This window comes from Ahaetulla prasina, chromosome 2 (assembly GCF_028640845.1).
Source record: "Ahaetulla prasina isolate Xishuangbanna chromosome 2, ASM2864084v1, whole genome shotgun sequence".
Taxonomy (NCBI): domain Eukaryota; kingdom Metazoa; phylum Chordata; class Lepidosauria; order Squamata; family Colubridae; genus Ahaetulla; species Ahaetulla prasina.
Genome location: NC_080540.1, coordinates 62,319,416 through 62,340,141, shown reverse-complemented (window position 1 = coordinate 62,340,141; position 20,726 = coordinate 62,319,416). Strand labels below are relative to the sequence as shown.

The 20,726-nt window shown below is 36.9% G+C and overlaps 1 protein-coding gene across 3 annotated transcripts in view; it reads left to right on the top strand.

The window, feature by feature from the left end:
• Nucleotides 1-20,726, top strand: part of FLNB (filamin B) — an 87,670-nt gene that overhangs the window by 53,018 nt on the left and 13,926 nt on the right. Inside the window, exons 19-33 of one of the 3 annotated variants that reach the window (XM_058166490.1) lie at nucleotides 2,232-2,349; nucleotides 2,610-2,872; nucleotides 3,523-4,120; nucleotides 4,717-4,890; nucleotides 5,937-6,099; nucleotides 7,349-7,509; nucleotides 9,711-9,878; nucleotides 11,624-11,704; nucleotides 12,504-12,627; nucleotides 13,511-13,667; nucleotides 15,213-15,402; nucleotides 16,440-16,687; nucleotides 18,152-18,229; nucleotides 18,739-18,838; nucleotides 19,518-19,658. In XM_058166490.1, coding sequence (XP_058022473.1) covers nucleotides 2,232-2,349; nucleotides 2,610-2,872; nucleotides 3,523-4,120; nucleotides 4,717-4,890; nucleotides 5,937-6,099; nucleotides 7,349-7,509; nucleotides 9,711-9,878; nucleotides 11,624-11,704; nucleotides 12,504-12,627; nucleotides 13,511-13,667; nucleotides 15,213-15,402; nucleotides 16,440-16,687; nucleotides 18,152-18,229; nucleotides 18,739-18,838; nucleotides 19,518-19,658 — 2,764 coding nt within the window. The remainder of the gene's footprint in view (nucleotides 1-2,231; nucleotides 2,350-2,609; nucleotides 2,873-3,522; nucleotides 4,121-4,716; nucleotides 4,891-5,936; nucleotides 6,100-7,348; nucleotides 7,510-9,710; nucleotides 9,879-11,623; nucleotides 11,705-12,503; nucleotides 12,628-13,510; nucleotides 13,668-15,212; nucleotides 15,403-16,439; nucleotides 16,688-18,151; nucleotides 18,230-18,738; nucleotides 18,839-19,517; nucleotides 19,659-20,726) is intronic. The other 2 variants (XM_058166488.1, XM_058166489.1) reach the window with 2 other exon arrangements.

Here is a 20,726-nt window from a genome sequence, read left to right as displayed (position 1 = left end):
GAGGGCCAGAGACAGGGGTTATTCCTCTGCCCTGGTCCTGTTAGATCTCTCAGCAGCTTTTGATACCATCGACCATGGTATCCTGCTGCACCGGTTAGGGGGGTTGGGAGTGGGAGGCACTGTTTATCAGTGGTTCTCCTCCTATCTCTCTGATCGGTCACAGACGGTGTTGACAGGGGGGCAGAGGTCGGCCGCGAGGGGCCTTACTTGTGGGGTGCCGCAGGAGTCGATTCTCTCGCCCCTCCTGTTCAACATCTATATGAAGCCGTTGGGTGAGATCATCAGTGGCTTTGGGGTGAGATACCAGCTGTACGCTGATGACACTCAGCTGTAATTTTCCATCCCGGGCCACCCCAACGAAGCTGTTGAAGTGGTGTCCTGGTGTTTGGAAGCCGTACGGGTCTGGATGGGGAGGAACAGGCTCAAGCTCAATCCCTCCAGGACGGAGTAGCTGTGGATGCCGGCACCCCGATACAGTCAGCTGCAGCTGCAGCTGACTGTTGGGGGCGAGTTATTGGCCCCAAGGGAAAGGGTGCGCAACTTGGGTGTTCTCCTGGATGAACGGCTGTCGTTTGAAGATCATTTGATGGCCGTCTCCAGGAGAGCTTTTCACCAGGTTCGCCTGGTTCACCAGTTGCGCCCCTTCCTTGATCGGGATGCCTTATGCACAGTCACTCATGCTCTTGTTACCTGTCGCTTGGATTATTGCAATGCTCTCTACATGGGGCTCCCCTTGAAGTGCACTCGGAGGCTTCAGGTAGTCCAGAATGCAGCTGCGCAGGTGATAGAGGGAGCCTCATGCAGCTCCCATGTAACACCACTCCTGCGCAGGCTGCACTGGCTACCTGTGGTCTTTAGGGTGCACTTTAAGGTTTTGGTTACTACCTTTAAAGCGCTCCATGGCTTAGGGCCTGGGTACTTACGGGACCGCCTACTGTTACCCCATGCCTCCCACCGACCCGTACGCTCACACAGAGAGGGACTTCTCAGGGTGCCGTCCGCCAAACAATGTCGGCTGGCGGCCCCCAGGGGAAGATCCTTCTCTGTGGGGGCTCCTACCCTCTGGAACGAACTTCCCCCTGGTTTGCGCCAAATACCTGATCTTCGGACCTTTTGCTGCAAATTGAAAACATATTTATTTATTCGCGCGGGGCTGGCTTAAGTTTCTGTTAAATTTTTTTAAACTTTTAAATTTTTAAATTTCTAAATTTTATATGAATTTTAACGGGTTTTTTAGATTTTAAATGTTTTAAAGTTTCGGCCAATTGTATAATAAGTTTTTTAATTTTGTTTTTAATTGTATATTGATTGTGTTTTATTTTGGCTGTAAACCGCTCTGAGTCCTTCGGGAGAAGGGCGGTATAGAAATCTAATAATAATAATAATAATAATAACAACAACAACAACAACAACAACAACAACAACAACTTTGTGGAAACAAAATGTCAACATATCTATTCTATACCAGCTTCTACTAATTTAGTGGCTTATTGATGAATGTATTAATATTCCACAAAACAGAGAAGAGGGAGATTCTGGATGTATTAATCTTGCCCATTTTAAGCCGCTAAATGGCAGTTTGTAGGCAGTCATCACTTCTTCCTTCTAAGCACTTAGTTGATCTGCTACACAGAAACAACAGTGCAAATGTTCTTGTCTTTGAGGGTGGTTATAGATGCTATTGAAACTTCAGAACATACATAAAGTGACAGTCGGGGTGAATGTGAACCCAAAAAAGGAGATGGTAATTATATGCAGAGCAGAAACAACAAACTTGACCTGTTCAGATATGCAGATATAATAATTGTATCATTTTAAATAGATAATATCACTGAAGATATCTAGTTTTGTAACAAAATGTCTGCAAGCAAACAACCAAGCTCAAAGAGCACCAAGGACTCCATATTATAGTCTGTCGGATCTTAGAAATTTGAGTCTTTCACAAATACCTGAATGCAAAATTGGTTTTATTATACAAATGATAACAACTCCAAAGAGCATCTTTTACTGTTTTTAAAGTTTTTAATATGATTATATTTCTCAGTATTTCTGATTTCTTATTTTTAAATATGTGTTTGAATATACTATGAAAGATTATTCTCTAGAAATGTGGAAGTGAGCATCTACCTGCATGATTTCTGGAAAAGTTCATCTTCAAATGTTAATTTATTACAGTGTTTGCTGGGTTTCTTAGTATGAAATGACTTAAAAAATATATCTGACCTCTTCAGGGTAACATGGAAATTCAGGTGAATTATGGTGGTGATCCTATTCCTGGAAGTCCTTTCATTGTAGATGTTGCTGCTCCACTTGACCTGAGCAAAGTTAAAGTCAGTGGCTTAGAAAACAGTAAGTAATTCATCTAGTGTACACTTTCTACTAGAATACAACTGACAAACTTAACTGCAGAACACACTGTTCTAAAATAAGATGCTGTAGACCTTGTATGTGTGAATTGGGCAGCCATATAAACTTGTTAAAAAAATTAAAATGCTTTGATGTAGTGTTACTTCCTTTATGCATATATGTCTATTCCTCATACCATTGATGGATTTTCCATGTATCTGGCGGAAAGAGGCTCATTTTCAATCTTTTCTTTATTTTCTAAGGAGTCGAAATAGGGAAAGACCAAGAATTTATCATTGACACGAAAGGAGCTGGGGGACAAGGTAAACTTGATGTGGCCATATTTGCCCCAACCCAGAAAAGTGTACCATGCTTAGTAGAACCTGTCACTGGAAAACAGTATTGCAGGGTAAAGTATATTCCAAAAGAAGAAGGATTTCATGCCATTGATGTCAATTATGATGAGAATCCAGTTCTGGGAAGCCCTTTTACTATAGAAGCCACCTTACCACCAGATCCTTCTAAGGTAAGAATCCTTAGAATTTATGGGTAGACAAGTCATTGATACCATTGTCAAGTGTGCCCTTTAACCATAATGTACCACAATGATATAATCTCTGCTGGACAACTCATATTTTGTTACTAATGAAGTTCTGTGCGCAAAGCACAAATTTGGTCGTGTTTACATAGCTGATGAATTTCTTGCCAAAAGCATCTCAGTTGTTCAAAATTAGCTTGAGGTTTCTTTTGAAATTTTTCTAGCATAACTGTAATAACTTAGAAACTGGTACAACAGTTGTATCTGCAATGATTACATATTTATCTCATCTGGGCATATGTTATTATGATCTAAGCATTCAAGCCTTATAACTTTCTGGATTTGAAAACCTGCTAAATAAATGAGAAAATTAAAATATCTGTCTGTCTATATCTGTGTATGGATTGGTTTGAAAACTAATTGTGAGCTTATCAGAATGATAAAGAATAGCAGTATTCTGATTAGCTTAGATGGTATGGAAAAGTGTCACTGTCTTTTAAAAATAAATTTGGCATTTGAGTTTGGTATTGCAGTGTGCTTCTAAACAATAATAGAGTCTTCAGAACTAGATTTAAAATTCTAGAAATGATAAACAATTTAGTAGGTATTATATTCAGCACCTCTTGCTAATGTTCTAGGTGAGAGCTTATGGGCCAGGCCTCCAGGAAGGACTTGTTGGAAAACCTGCAGAATTCACAATAGACACTAAAGGAGCTGGAACTGGTGGTCTAGGCTTGACAGTTGAAGGACCGTGTGAAGCCAAAATAGAGTGCTCAGATAATGGAGATGGAACATGTTCAGTCTCCTACTTACCAACAAAACCGGGTGAATACCTGGTGAACATTCTATTTGAGGAAGTCCATATTCCTGGCTCTCCTTTCAAAGCTGATATTGAAATGCCATTTGATATTTCAAAAGTAATTGCCACGGGCCCTGGACTTCAACATGGCAAAGTGGGTGAAGCTGGATTGCTTAATGTGGATTGTTCAGAAGCTGGACCTGGAAAACTGGACATGGAAGTTGTATCTGATTCTGGTTCTAAAGCTGATGTTGGGGTTAAAGATAATAAAGACGGAACTTATACAGTTACATATGTACCCTCTAATGCTGGTATGCACACACTCAAGATGAAATATGGTGGAGACTTAGTGCCAAATTTTCCTGCACGTGTCAAAGTTGACCCTGCTATTGACACAAGCAAAGTTCAAGTGTTTGGACCAGGAATTGAAGGGAAAGGTAGGTTTGCATATATTTTTTTAGATTAATAGGAATGCTGCAAATAAATCCTAACTATTATGGATGTGCCTGGCACAGAACATAACCTTTGTACTTTTCACAATACAAAATTAATTTCCTCATTTTTATAATGAAACTACAGTAGAACCTCTGGTCACGAACCCTTCTGACCATGACAAAATTGAGTTCTGACCAAAAACTTCACAATTTTTTTTCCCACGGGCGATTTCCCCTTCTGCACCAATTTTTTTTAACTGCCAAATTTCTAAAATTAGGTTCAGATCACGACCAAATCGGTTTGCGACCAAAGTTATGGAATGAATTATGGTCGTGACCAGAGGTTCTACTGTACTAGTAAATCATAGAGTTAGGAAAACATAGAGTTAGGAAAGCAAGATGAAAGTGACTAGTAGAGTGGCTTTAACTTAAATTGCTATATAATGCTAGACAGATTATGATTGCTTTATACAGTTCAGTACCCTTTAGCTTTCTTTCTGTCCTTGAGCACTTAAACCGATGTCTGTACAAAAACATCTGTAAATATGTGTGGGCCTATAGCATGATTTCATTCAAATGACACAATAATTACTTTTCAGATGTTTTCCGTGAGGCAACAACAGATTTTACTGTCGATGCTAGCCCTTTGACCAAAACTGGTGGAGACCACATCAAAGCCCAAATTGCAAATCCTTCTGGAGCCTCTACAGACTGTCTTATCAAAGACAATGCTGATGGTACATATGCAGTAGAGTTTACTCCATTTGAAAGAGGTGAGTACTACATGCTATTATTCTGGAGGAAAGCAGTGGGAAATAGATTGTGAGGCCATCTGAAGACCTGTTGAAATTTTTAATCAGCTGCAGTGAATGAAAGAAAATATGCTTTCTTCTCTTTCTCCATTGCATACATACTAGTGGAGCTTTTCCATCAAGAAAAAACTATTGCATCATTTTGTGTGATTGGATCCATTTTAAATTGATCTCCAGCACTGAAGCAAGTCATAGAGATGGAATCTCAGCAATCTCTGGTCCCATGATTTTGGATTCTTTTTGGCTTGTGTGTCTTGATAGGATGTGTAGAAATACAGACTATAGCTTGTTTATTTGATCTTTTCTCATCCTGTCTGATTAAATTGGCCAGGATTGGACTGGCTTCATAAGTTAAGAAACATGAGCAATGTCTTGTTGATATTATTGCTGTCTTTAAGCAATAAGGCAATATAAGACGTTGATTGAGAAAAGTCAGAGAGACATATACAATTCTTAGGCAAGTCTTAATTGTTAATGATGTTAATGTAATGTTGAATTATAAGAGCTTTAAACTTGATTGTTTATCTGATAATTCTGTTTGGGAATGGAGAGTTGTAAAAAGAATTATATTGGAGCATTAGAAAAGTGTTATTTTCTATATGTCAAAGAATGGCTCTGGAAAATATGTCATCTATCTGATTTGGAAAAAGCAATATTTTCTATCAATCACAGAATGCAGCAATATGTCTTGTGACAGAAATTCTTATGGTAACATCTTGTACTGTTCATATTATAGTAGTTAATCATTGGTAAATTAGTGACTTAATAAATATAAAATAAAACATGGATTTTTCTTCTCTTTTTTGTTAGTTTTTAGTTTTTATATTTTTAAAGTTTGTCTTTAACATTAAAGATTGTTACAAAAATAAAGATATTAAATAACAAAGTATTTAATATGAAAGAAATATGGGTATGAATCATGTTCATGTTTATTTAATAAATATATGATAGATTGCTACATTAATCTTCTCAGAGTCAGTCTATAAAGGTATACCTTCTACTTACAGGTCCTCATGCAGTTGAAGTAACTTATGATGATGTTCCTGTTCCAAACAGTCCATTCCAAGTGGATGTCACAGAAGGATGTCATCCTTCACGTGTTGTAGCCCAAGGAACTGGGTTACAAGAAGCCTTTACAAATAAACCGAACCCATTTACTGTTGTTACTCGGTATGTTTTATGAATATATAAGATTTTAACACAGTTCTAGGCTGCATAATCAGATGGATAGAATCAAGATCACGTGAAGTGTTAATAGCACTTTGTAATGCCTTGGTAAGGCCACACTTGGAATACTGCATCCAGTTTTGGTCGCAACGATGTAAAAAAGATGTTGAGACTCTAGAAAGAGTGTAGAGAAGAGCAACAAAGAGGATTAGGAGGCTGGAGGCTAAAATATATAAAGCACAGTTGCTGGTATATCTAGTTTGATGGAAAGAAGGACTAGGGATGACATGATAGCAGTGTTCCAGTAACTCAGGGGCTGCCACAAAGAAGAGGGAGTCAAGCTATTCTCCAAAGCACCTGAGGGTAGGACAAGAAGCAATAAGTGGAAATTAATCAAGGAGAGAGGCAATTTAGAACTAAGAAGAAATTTCATGACAGTTAGAACAATTAATCAGTGGAACAACTTGCCTGCAGGAATTGTAAATGCTCCAACACTGGAAGTTTTTTAAAAAGGATTGGATAACCATTTTTTTGAAATGGTATAAGGTTTTCTGCCTAAGCAGGGGTTTGGACTAGAAGACCTCCAAGGTCCCTTTCAACTCTTACTCTATTCTATTCTAAATATCAATAGCCTTGCTGTCTGGAACCAATGGAAATTGAAGAGTGACAGGTTGAAAAGGGTGTAGTATATTCTAAATTAATCATGCAGAATAAAGCCATTCTGGCTGATTTGTCTTTGTGCAAACTTTCACATAACCATCTAAAAGTACTTTAGGAAACAGAGGCATGAAATAACATTGTGAGCACTTGCCAGTTTCTTCTTGGTATTTGCTGCTTAGTAGGGACATGCCCCAGACTGTGTTCAAAAATCAGAAGACAATTCAGAGCTCTTTGGAGCATTACTGAAAGTCAAATGATGGATAATGAAAGATGCAATATAGTTCTAAAGAACTTCTAGCCCCACCCCTTGAAATCATTATCTGATGTATACCTGCCAACTTATGTCATCACCTAAGACTTCAACATTCTCCAACCTTAATCAGAGTCTGAGTATGGGCGAAAAACCTTTAGTCAACTGAGATCTTTCTGTTCTACACAGTTTTTATTATCCTTCCTAAGCAACAGTTGCTGTGTGAGAAAGTGTAATAGCATGGCACAACAAAGCAAAGATCCAATACAAGGAACATAACAAAGTAGTTCTTAAAATAAAGTGATGATAATTAAGCATACTAACTTTCCTTTATTTTTGCAGAGGAGCTGGAATTGGTGGCCTTGGAATAACAGTTGAAGGGCCTTCAGAATCCAAAATTAGCTGTAAAGACAACAAAGATGGCAGCTGTAGTGCAGAATATGTCCCATATGTACCAGGAGATTATGATGTCAACATAACTTATGGAGGTGAACATGTTCCTGGTAAGACTATTCCCGTATTGTAAGACTGGAAAATGAAAAGGCTACCAATTGTTCTTCTGATCAAAGGACATTTAAAACACTGATAATGAAACTTGGGAAAATATTGAACATACTGAAATTTATTAAATAGAACATCATATCCAGGCAGAAAATACTGATCTTCCAGAATTCTAGACAAATCGTTAAATCATCCTTACAGTAATAGAGAACAAATTTTAATTTGATTTTGGTCAAATTCTGTCAGGGAATATAATACTTCCTCATATTTTACCAACCTCCAATTTTATAATAACTTAAAATGAGCTTGCAACTTAATGCTATTTTGTTTCTCAGGTGAAGTGGTGTCTCAAGGAGCTAAAACCTAACATCAAATATAGTAACAAGATAAAACCGGAAAAATTCAGCTAGTGTACTCAAGTTGAAGAAATGACTCGGTTAATTTGAATAAATATGTAAAATATTATTTTCTTGCATCCCTTCCATCTCACTCATTATTATCTCTACCTGCTACTAATCTTTAATTAGATGGTGAAAAAAAGTTGCTATCTCTGGTGTAACTCTCCTGCACTGCTCTAAATAGGATATAGCAGTGTTATTCAGTTATCAATTTTAGTAGTATGTTTAGGCTAGCTAAATAAATAAATTAAAAAATAGCGCCAAACCCACAAATTGGATAAAACATCCCTATAAACAAGAGTAACGATTTGAAAGAAAGGTAAAAGCTCAAAACAATGATAAGTCATAACTGACAGTGTTAGAATATGATGGACCAAAATTGTAACTCATTCCATTGATGGCAGTTGTTCTTTATTTTTAGTCTAAATCAGTGATGGTAAGTCGTTTGGGCTCGGCATATCAAAAAAAAAAAAAAAGCCTAACTTGACTCTGCTAGCATGTTACATGCAGACAGCCTAAATAAAAGATAAACTGGTCCCTATCCCCCCCCCCGCCCCCTTCTCTAGGCCATCCTGAACAGCAGCACTTGATGGCAGCACTGAGGCTGGGCCTGTAGTCAAGGCCTGGGCCTGGACTTCAGCCCCATTGAGGTACGAGAGCCTTGAGAACAGCACAGTTGCTTCCTGCTGCATGCTGCTTACCTTTTTCAGGTGATGTTCTCTATTGGCAGGCCTTTGCGGCCTACCCGAGGCTGCTCTGGTTCACACGAGGCCTTCGCGGTTTCAGAGAATATTTCAGAAGTGGCTTCAGAGAATGCTCTTTCCGGGCCCTCTTCAGCCTCTGCGAACTGTGCAAAAGCATGCCCTGTTATCACATGAGTTTCAGAGACTCTTGTGACCGCACGAGAGCGCAGGACTCTCGTGGGACTTCTGGAGACCACAACTGATTCTTGTGTAGCCTCTTCAGCTGCTGAAACATGCGCAAGAACAGGGTGTGCTTTCAAGCATAGTTGTTGGTCTTGGTAGATGCATCATTCAAAACCTCCTGGCATGCCATTTTTGATACATGTGTCATGAATTTGCCGTCACTCGTCTTGACAGTTGTTGTCCATCTGCTTGGTTTCTTATAACGGTGCATATTTTACAATGCAGTACAAAGTTTTGTTTACGTTTCATTCTAGGGTCTGCATCACACCTCAGGACTGAATTGCTGTAATAGCTTTTCCATCTCATCTTCTCATAGTTGCGTAAATAATACTTTGCTGATCCCAAGGTTTTTTTCAGCCCCTTCCATTTTACCTTAGTTTCCCGTGTCTTTATTTTCCTTCAGCCTGCCTTCATTTATCTTTAAGTTTTTAGTTTTCACTTCATAATCTACACACTGGCCCAACTTTTTGTGGAACTTCATGGTTTTTACCCTTACCCTCCCATCATCAACCTAGTGAGTGAAGTTATTCCTAATTCTGTATGTAGTTTTGAATTCCAGTCAAATTAATAGTTTTCTTGATGATTGAAGTCGATAAATTTTCTAACAGGTTTTCCTTTTTGAGGATAAGGGCCATTAACCTGATTTTGGTTGAGCTTTTCCTGCTTAATATAAAATTGAATTGGAACTTCAACACATTCTTAAATGCAGACAATTCTGAATAACCAGTATAGGCATCCTTATGACTTAGAAAGCAGTGTGAATTTAGTGAAGCTGTGGAGAAACTGGCTGCTGTTTTGTCTTCAGAACAAATAACAATGCAACCCTTTTACATCTTATTTTTTATTGTCGTCCAAAACTTGTTTTTGTTTTATTGGTAGGCAGTCCATTTAAAGTTCCTGTAAAAGATGTAATTGATCCCAGCAAAGTGAAAATTGCAGGACCAGGTTTGGGGACAGCTGTGCGTGCCAGACTTCCTCAAGTCTTTACTGTGGATACCAGCAAAGCCGGAGTAGCCCCACTTGAAGTTACAGTTGCAGCAATCAGAGGTAGGATATTTCTCTCTATAACTTAGCATTTCTTTTCAATGAGAATGTATGGATACTATATACACAAGTGCATGTACTGAAATGGAGGTCATGCACTTGTGTATATAGTATCCATACATTCTCATGTATGACCTCCATTTCAGTACTGACCTCCATTTCAGTACTAAAATTTATAAAGAACTTATTTTAAAAAATGGTCCCTATATGGTGGTAGATAATATATTTTACTGCTTTGTGCTGACTGATTATTTGTAGAGCTGCACAAAGTTAGCAGTTAGAGACTGCTATAATCAAGATAATCCAGACGCACACAAACTTTGGAAATCTTAAAGTAATTAAAAAAAACCAGATATTAATTAGGAGTGTTTTACCTGATTGATGAATTCAGAGCACATCTGAAGAATCTCTTATATCTAACATGGTATTTTCCAGATGGCTATCTGGAAATTGAAGGTGTTCCTATTCATCTGGAGGGTTCCAGATTGGAGAACAAATCAATATGTTCTCAATAAATGTATATCAAAAACATTACAGAGGATTAGGTTGAATTTCCCAAACTCTACATATGCCCAAGAGTGTAGTGCTTTAAAAGTACCTAAATTATAAGAATAAAAAATACTGTGTTTTCTAGGCAACAAATAAATATAGAATATATTTTTGCCAGTTGAACTAGGAAAAAATTTCTAGGCTTGACTTCAGTAATATTTAAATCATGCGAAGATGCTAAGAAGTTTCAAAATTATTTGTAGTTACTGAAGGGTGATAAATGATTGTCTCTTTAGTCAGATGAGTGTAGACACACCCACATGCATAAATACATACATCAAAGTAAGAATTAGGAAAGGAGAGTCAGTAATTCATGAGAATGTGGGGCAATAGAAAGCAAATTTAATTGCTTAATACTGGATGATAAGCATTGTTGCATGAATTCAGTGCAAATTTTTTAAAAATGGGATATAAGTAAAAAAATAATTTAATGCAGCATATTAGCTAAAGTCAAGCCTGAATGGCAGCAGACATGGGTTGTAAGTCAAAACATATGGAGGGCAAAAGATTGTGTAACATTGTACACACATTAAGTAAGCAATGCTGTCTAGTGAAAGATGGAGTATTAAATACCAGTATCCAACATTTTAATATATCATAGAATTTTTTTTATCCTGCTTTTATTATTTTTTTTAAATAATTCAAGGTGGCAAACATACCTAATACTCCTTTCTCTTTTTCCTGTTTTCTGTGAAGTTAAATCTGGAATCTACCTATAGTCAGTTGATGAACCATTTAAAGCTGACCTATGTTAACTTTGCTGGCATCAGTTCAGCAACCTGAGCTTAATTACTAAGCAAAGGCAGCCCTGGTTTGACATGGATGGGAGACCACCAGGAAATACCAGAATGAGGGATTAGACTGAGAAGTCAAAAAAGCTTCCGAAAAGATAATGGTGTCAGACCACTTTAATAATGCTTTCATGAACATTTCATGGATCCTGCCACCAGGCTTCAACTTGGATTGAGAATATCTTTACCCTTAACAGAACTAACTTAGCTTCTTTTTTAAAAGCACGTATCTCTTTGACAATGAAAATAACTTGGTGATGAATGGAAGAAAGCAGTTATAGTGATGTCAATCAGCGTGAATGGTTTTATGATCAGCTGTAAATAGTTTTCATCTAAACAAATTTGACAGTTGACAATTCTAACTTTTTGGGAGGGGATGATTTGAGTTAAATAGTTTTTTAATTCTAGCTGATGAGCCGGATTCCCACTCATGGCGCAGTCCTTTGAAAACACTTTCAGAGTTCTTTAGAGGTGAACTACCTGAAACAGGTTTGAATGCTCACTAATTATTTATACTTTAAATAAATCTTCTAAATTCTAACTGTAGCTTTAATAAACAGAACAGAGGCTTATAAGAAATAGACTTTTCTATAGCCTACCGCTGTTCTATAAAATATTGAAATGCCTTTTTACCAAAATCTTCCATCCTGAATTAGCTGTGATAATCAAAATTGTATTTGATACTAATCCTATGAAATGATTCTCTACATAAATCCATGCTTTGTGGAAATCCATGGTTTCTGGGAAAGGCTTTAACCTTTTTCATATCTTTAGCTAGCAGGTCATAGAACACTTATTGGCTATGAAAATTTATTATTTTCTAAACTTCTCAATGGTATACTATGAGTGTGTATAAAATTATTAATAATTCTATAATCAAACCACAGTATTGTGCTGGTTTTGTAGTATCTCTACTGATTGGGATCAACATCTAATTTTTCTGTTTGAGATGGGAAGCTTAGATTTAAGTATGTCCCATTACTGACCTAGCTAGTTCTCTGCATTTGGAAAAACACATTATTTCAATCTGTCCTTGATAGAAGATTCTTAGCTTTCAATTATGAATCACTCGAGGAGCTGCTAATGAATCATATTTTCTCTAATTGGTGAAGTCACAACGATAGAAATAAATTCATGTAGTTGAACATGTCCTAAATTGATGTCTGTGCTGATTCCTCGAAAAGCTGCAATCTGTTTTTTATGAATGGATAGCATTTCTTTACCAATCAGCTCTGAAGCCTTGGGAAGGCAGCTGAATGTATCAAAATGTGGCCTCTTTCCTTCTTAGGGTCAGCAGAACCTGTGCATATAACTGATAATGGTGATGGAATTTACACAGTAGAATACACTCCAACACAAGAAGGACCCTATGCCATTGCTGTTAAATATGCAGATGAAGAAATTCCTAGAAGGTAAAATTGGGTAAAAAAATAAATTATTCAATAGGATTTAAAAAGTGCATTTGGCTGAGAAGTTTGCATCTTTGGTGTATTATTTAGCTTTGGTGCTTAATAGGAGTTTTGAAGAAATGGCTTCTGTTGCAAAAGGTTTAAGTTTTCCTTATGGTTACAAAAGAGTGGAAAGCAAAATGAAGGTATTTGTTTGGGCCAGAGAACTGGTAAACTTTCTGCAACTTTTTAAATGTTTCATATACTGAAAAAAAGCTAACTTGGACCAAACTAATCCAAAATAAGTGATCTGTTCTGTTTTAGATATTTTTAGTATAAGTAGAATGTAGAATAGAATAGAGCTGGAAGGGACCTTGGAGGTCTTCTAGCCCAGCCCCCTGTTTAAGCACGAGATCCTATACCATTTCAGACAAGTGGCTGCCCAGACTCTTCTTAAAAACCTCCAGTGATGAAGCACCCACAATTTCTGAAGGCAAGCGATTCCACTGGTTAATTGTTCTCATTGTAAGGAAGTTTCTCCTAGATTCCAGGTTACTTCTCTCTTTAGTTTCCATCCATTGTTCCTTGTTCTGCCCTCTGGTGCTTTGGAGAATAATATGATCCTCAAATGTTGGAATACTGCTATCATGTCATCCCTAGTTCTTCTTTTCTCTAGACTAGCCAAACCCAAATCCTGCAACTGTTGTTCTTATGTTTTAGTCTCCAGGCCTTTGATCATCTTAGTTGCTCTTCTCTGAACTCTGAAACATTAAAAGTGACTCGTTGTTAGGAAGTCAGTATTTTTATTTTGGATAATAAGTGGGCATCTTTAACTTGAGTTGAATGAATTCTTCCCATTTGCATGCATGCATGCATGAATGAAAAAACAAATTCTTTCTCTCAATAGCCCATTCAAATTAAAGGTGCTTCCAACATACGATGCCAGTAAAGTGACAGCTATTGGACCTGGCCTTGTCTCCCATGGGATTCCAGCAAGCATACCTACGGAATTTGTTGTGGACACGAAAGATGCAGGACAAGGACTTCTCTCAGTACATATAACAGTAAGATACTGCTACCTCTTCTATTTTGTCCCCCCTCCCTCTCCATCCCCCATCTACCTCAGTCTTGAAGTATGTAAGTTATCTGTGTATGGCGGGCAACTTGAATATTGTTGTCTTATAAATTGTGGTATTTTAAGTATATCAGCTTCCCATCAAATTCTTACTTTTTGCTTCTCTTAACACTGGTGTATTTCACTTACTGATTATAAAAATGTAATGTGACCATTGTGTCCTTGGAAAGCCTGTTGATCCTAATGGAAGTTGATCTGATCATAACAAATCATAACATTTTTTATATGAACTATTCCTGGCCTTTCCAAATTCCTTAAAATTAGGCCAGTCTACCACTTTCACCATGAATGAACATAGACAAGGCTCTGTAGAAAGTTCATATTTAATTTGGAACTCACCATAACACTCTTTCAGGGACACTTTGTTAGATTTTCAGAAAATGGCTTTAGAGAGATGTTGGCTAGCCCCTAGAATGATTAAAGTTGTGTGTCTCACAATGAAAAATAGAAGCAGAAAATTCATGAAGAAGTATACAATGTAATCATGTCAATGTATATTATTTAAAAAATGGATATTTTTTTTGTAATTAGAGGGGAATCTCAAGGATTTCTTACTACTTCAGCTATTATGGGTGAAAACTGCACAGTGCTCCATGTAAAAGATTTCCAGTGATACTAGAATTCAGTACAAGTAGTCTTCGACTTATAACCATTTGTTTAGTGACTATTTGAAGTTACAATGGTATTGGAAAAAATGGCCTATGATTGATCACACAACCATTCCAGCATTCCCACAGCATTCCAGCATTCCCAACCGTTCCAGCATAAACCAGTCACATGATTAAAATTTGAGTGCTTGGCAACTATCACGTATTTATGATAGTTGCAGTAACCCAGAGTTACGTGATCACCATTTGCAACCTCCTCAGCCTGGTTCTGATGAGCAAAATCAATGGCAGAGGCTTAACAACCACATGATTCACTTAATAAATGCTATGATTTACTTAAAAGTCATGACCAAAAAAGTTATGAAATCGGGCATGATTCACTTAACAATCATCTTACTTAGCAATGGAAATTCTGATCCCAGTTGTGGTTGAAAGTCAAGAGCTACCAATATTTGGCAATAACCTTGTTTAAGAATACTGTTTGGTAACATCTTAAAGAAGTTGTGAAGTTGTGATTGCATATAGAATAACTGAATTAATTTGCTTCCTGTTGCTGCTTCTGGTGAAATAGATTTATGAAGTGTGGTAATCAGTAGTACCAGCTAAAGAATATTATCTGAAGGATTTTCCAGTTATGAGATGCAGTGTTAATAGGCACTAACATCCTATATTTCTGTGGCGTGGTGCCAATACAGTTCTTTTTGATCTGAAACAACCATTTTAAACAAAACAAATATATTAAGAATGTAGTCAACCTATGCACTCGAGCAAGTCCGAATTCTTCCTCCATTCATATAGCTTATACTTGTCTCTTGTTTGTGATGAGGCTTGGTTATTTTAATGGTGGCTTCATTTCTGGCATTCAGGATCAAGAAGGCAAACCAAAGAGGGCAGATATTCATGACAACCAAGATAGCACATATGCAGTAACATATATCCCTGATAAGACTGGTCGTTATTCTATTGGCATTAAATATGGTGAGGATGATATACCTCTTTCTCCGTATCGAATTCGTGTTTCCCCAGCAGGAGATGCAAGCAAATGTCTAGCAACAGGTAAGCCCTTACTTTGATTTTACAACTAGTGTAAAGTGGTAGTGAGCGGTAATGAGCCGTGGTGGCACAGTGGTTAGAATGCAGTACTGCAGGCTACTTCTGCTAACTGCCAGCTGCCAGCAGTTCAGCCATTCGAGTCTCACAGCTGAAGGTTGACTCAGCCTTCCATCCTTCCGATGGATGGTCGGTAAAATGAGGACTCAGATTGTTGGGGGCAAAATGCTGACTCTTAAACTGCTTAGGAGGCTGTAAAGCACTGTGAAGCTGTATATATGTCTAAGTGCTATTGCTATTGCTAGTGGTCTGCTAGATATTGAAAAGCTGTAAATAAAGTGGATACAGAGCATGCTGGAAATTTGATTAAAGAAGCATCTTAATTTTACAATTTTGTCATAATTCTTAAGAATAGTAATTTGAGTAAATTGAACAAATGTTACTGGCTTCTTGTCTCCCCTTAGATTTATTTAGAAATTGACCTTGTACTCTTAATAAGCTTATTCAGATTCAAGCACTGAATGCTTGAATCTGGTATGCCAGCTTACTTTAATCAATTAGTAATGACCCATTTGCAATAGAAGACATGACAGTGCAAATTTCCTGACTATTTCAAGTTGCTAATATGGCCCAATAAGTTCAAGGAGAAGAGAAATTAGCATAAGATTTATACTGGGAAAGGTACTCTTTCCTTTGAAGTTCTTATGGAAGGTGATAAATTCTATAGGCCATGGGAAAATTGTGCCAGTTATCCTGCAATGTATGCATGTAAGAGACTGTTCGAACACAATGCTAACTATGAACGCTAAGTAATGAAATGAAAAAAGCAAATGCAGATTAATTTCTGTCAAGCACCGCATTCTACAAAGCAGTAAACAAAGTTGCTTGTTTTTAAAAGCTTTATGGTATCATTGTTGCCTGAATTAGGATTTTGGTTGAATTGGATATGATTTTAGTGATGCACATATCCAAGTGAAAATTACATGGTCATTCCATGACATTATGTGAAAACTGCTGTAATCCTCTTATCAACTGTCTTTCAGGCCCTGGCATTGCAGCAACAGTGAAGACTGCTGAAGAAGTGGGTTTTGTAGTAGATGCTAAATCTGCAGGCAAGGGTAAAGTCACATGTACGATCCTGACGCCAGATGGTATAGAAACTGAAGCAGAGGTCATTGAAAATGAAGATGGAACATATGACATCTATTACACAGCTGCTAAACCAGGAACCTATGTGATTTATGTCCGCTTTGGTGGAGTGGATATTCCTAATAGTCCCTTCACTGTCATGGTAGGAAGACCAGTCGTTTAATAATATTTTTTTAGTGAACATAAATAGAGATGCAGATTGAGGAATAATTTCAGTTAGCAGGCAGTTTGACATCTATGCTATTCACTTATAGTCCAAAATAGTTTTATAGCTGTGCAGAAGTTCCCCAACCTTAACTGCAAATATTGTCTATATTTGTATACTTTATACCTGTAATTCATGGCATCTGTTGGTTTAACTCTAAATAATATATTTCTATAATAGTTGCTTTATGTAATTAAATATACAGTATCCAGCAATGAAAGAGTACTATAGGTTTGCATGAAATGTAAGTTTTTTTTGTGGCCATAAATTATACTGTCATAATTTTTCAAATGTCACTGCATTTGAAAAAGATATAATGCAAAGATAATATGCTCTTTATTTCTTTATTGTGCATGCTTTCTCCTTTCAGCCAATCACAGATTGTACTATTTGTAAGAGTTCAATTCAACTTATTGGCACACAGGTTTGGCTGTGTGCAGATGACAGTATATGTACAATTTGGTGACTAAGGACAAGGTCAAGTTGGTTATACAGTAGTCCCCCACAACAGTTCAGAGGATACCTTTTAATGTTCATCTAATGTATTTCAAAAATTAATCATAAAAAAATTATTATTTTTGAAATACATTAGCATTTGCATTTTTATTGCTGTTATAGAAAGTTCTAAAATTCCATTCAACAAATAATTAAGAGACGGGGACATTTTGAGGAGAAGCTGCAGAAAGGCACTCATATTTTCCAGAAATCTTCTTCTAAAGCCCATCACTGCTCCCAGTTTGCATTTTCAACTGAAAAGACATATTGTTTTTTTAAAAAAAACCAATTTGGTTTGGGACTACCACTCATTCTTAATACTTGAACAATTGAACGCCAAGGGGTAGATTTTATATTATAGAGCTCTGAACTGTGGAAATTGGGAAGCAAATTATAAATTCACATCAAAGAGATTTTGAACAAATTTCTTACCATAAATGCTATCTAAGGATTCTTTTCTGACCTGTCTTCATTCCATATCTTAAAGAGATGGAAAGAGATCTCCCACTTGGTTCCTACTTATCTGTGTGATTTTCCTGAATTGGCTTTTTAAAATTAATGACCATAGGATAAAATATTGCCATTTAAGGTGGCTGTTTCTACCTCTTACTCCCTTTAGTGTTATAGTATTCCATTACCTATCTGCTCTCTAAGTTAATAGGTTTGCTAAAAGAGAATATCAACTGCTATTGGGAAAGTGGACAAAATTGGAGAAAGCATAAAGAAATTTGAGATTCACTTGCTGAGAACTACCATGCAAATCTTGTGTGCTAGTTTTGGGCTAGGCGATAACATTCCTGTTCTTTAATATGCTTCTTTCCCATTCTATATTATTTGATATTTTTATGCTCTGTGCAAAGAAATAGGGGTTTGTTTTTTTAAACTGTACTTTTTGCCACTAACCAGGCCACAGATGCAGATGAAGTTGCAGTATTGTCTCAGGAGCCACTAAATGCAGCCTGTCCCCCTGGATTCCGCCCCTGGGTACACAATTTTATAATTTTTTTCCATGTTCCATTCAAGAAATGACAGCCTGCCTTTCTCTTGGGATTGCTTAAGCTTGCTTTTGTGTCATATCTTAGCGGTGGTCCAAGTGCTACTTTGGAGGAAGCCAGATTTGATTCAGAGATTTCTATTCATTGCTGTGCTAATGACTTTTTGAGCAACTTTTAACATCACAATCATTTCACAAAGCTCCTAAGGAACTCTGTCTTTATAAAATTGCACATCAGTTTCCTTCTAGCCATATGAAAGCAGATGGCCTTTATATTCTGGTGTCTTCTTAAACAAATTAACTTTCTTCTAGGCCGTGACAAATTGTTGTTCTTTCAGATGGAGCTCTCCTTGTTTGTGCAATGTCTTGCAACTTTGTTGTGCCATTTATATGTTCTAAACATCTTTGCGATTCAGTGGTGTCTTCATTCTGGAAGCAGCAGTCTGAAAAAGCTAGCCCAATATCTCTAGAGACAAAATTACATTTTTATCTTCTTTAGGTCACAGAGGAAGCATGTGCACCTGATGGCGTGAATGGTGTAGGCTTTAAGCCCTTTGATGTGGTCATTCCTTTTGCAGTAAGAAAAGGAGAAATTACTGGTAAATAGTTTACTGTATTCAAAATCCTAGATCACCCATCTTGCTAGCATCATTCAAAAATCTTTGCTCTGTGAGAGAGTCTTCATGTATCTGAAGTATAGAACTAATTTCATAAAATTTGCAGTCTGGTTTGCTTACTATATAATCCAAAAGGGGGTGAGGGACAGTGAATCCTATTAAAATAGCTGTTCTTAGTTTTGCACAGTGGACCATTCATACTTAGTTGCTTTCATTAATCCAGGGCCATTTTCCGTCCTTGTGATAAAATGCAGCTATCCAGAATTCCTGGATGGTATAATTCTTGGAAGGCTCCAGGTTGGGGAATTATAGTCCAGAACACCAACTCCAGATTGAATTCTTTAAATCTATCAGGTTTTGGCAAATCATACAAATTCGAGGTATAATTTTCAAATTGTGAGGCAATTATAATAGGTGCTATAATAATATTTTTTACTCTTAAACAGTTGAAGAGGATGATTTTAAGTTATTACTAGTTATATTCTACTAATGATATGAAAATAAATCTCCAATCTGATAGCATCAAGATAGAAATGAGAGCCAGTTCAATTGTCTTCTTCCTTAGATAATTTACAAAATAGCCCCCTGATATTGTGCAGCTTGAGTATGAAAATGCTTGGATGGCTTTGTTATTGTAAAAATGTAATCTTTTTGTTTTTAGGGGAAGTCTACATGCCTTCAGGAAAGACTGCAACACCAGAAATTGTGGATAATAAGGATGGCACAGTTACCGTTAGATATGCTCCTGTTGAGGTTGGGTTACACGAAATGCATATCAAATACATGGGTAACCATATTCCAGGTAACTACCAATTAATTTTAATTAACATATTGCATTGCAAAAGAACTGGGTGAATGGGAACTTTAATTATGCATAATACTCTAGATGTTGATGACTTTAGCCTTGTAAATGGCTGCAGTCTTGATTTGCATGATGCATCATAAAATGAGACACATTGGGTTAAAAAATCAAGAATTCTTACTAAGTGTGCCAGATTTAAAAAAACTTTGGCTTTGTGAAGTAAAATTTGTTGCTATTCCCCTATGGTCAGTTGAAACATATAATTTTGGGGGATAAAGATTAAGAGCTGTATGAAAAGCTTATGTTATATTATATTAGGCCTTCTTTCCTTAAATTATAGTTTGCTCTCTTTTGCACACTATAAATAGCCGAATTTGATTTCATTATTATGAATCACCATAGATTTGACTGCTTGTAACATATTGCTGGCTTGCATGAATTATTTAAAAATACACATTGTATGAAAATCCTTGGCTCTGCTCGACTCGACTCTGCTCTCTTAGTATTGTATGCAGGAGAGAAAAATTAGTAGGTTGGGCTATATAACAATGTATCTTCATACAATATGTTCTGAATTGTAGTGCTTCAGTTGCTTTAGGGTGTATTTGATGGTTTCTATCATTTTAGTTATTTACCACTTTCTAATGTGTGGTGAGAAGAGTATTTTATGTTTGTCATCCGGATACTTTCATGGGATATGGACAGATAGTGTTGGTTTATGCATTGCAAGTAAATGTCCAAAGTGTAGGCAGGGACAAAATTAAAAGGGATATTCTGAGCATATCCAGTTAAGATGGAGTTGATTAATTTAGAATGCTTAGCTATGTTAGCTTTAAAGCCTGTGAGTAAAGCTAGGAATAAAAGCACCATTAAAGCCCAACCACAAAAACAGCCTTCATAGGGCTTTGACCATTTTAATGGTTCGGCTTTTTCTTGCATACAGTAACAGATGTGACCCTGTAAGTAATAAAATCTGGATCTGTAGTTCGTTTGTTGATAGAAAGCAACCAGACAAGAGGGTCCTAGAAACACATGTATGTCTATCATTGACCAGTTAAGGCAAACAAG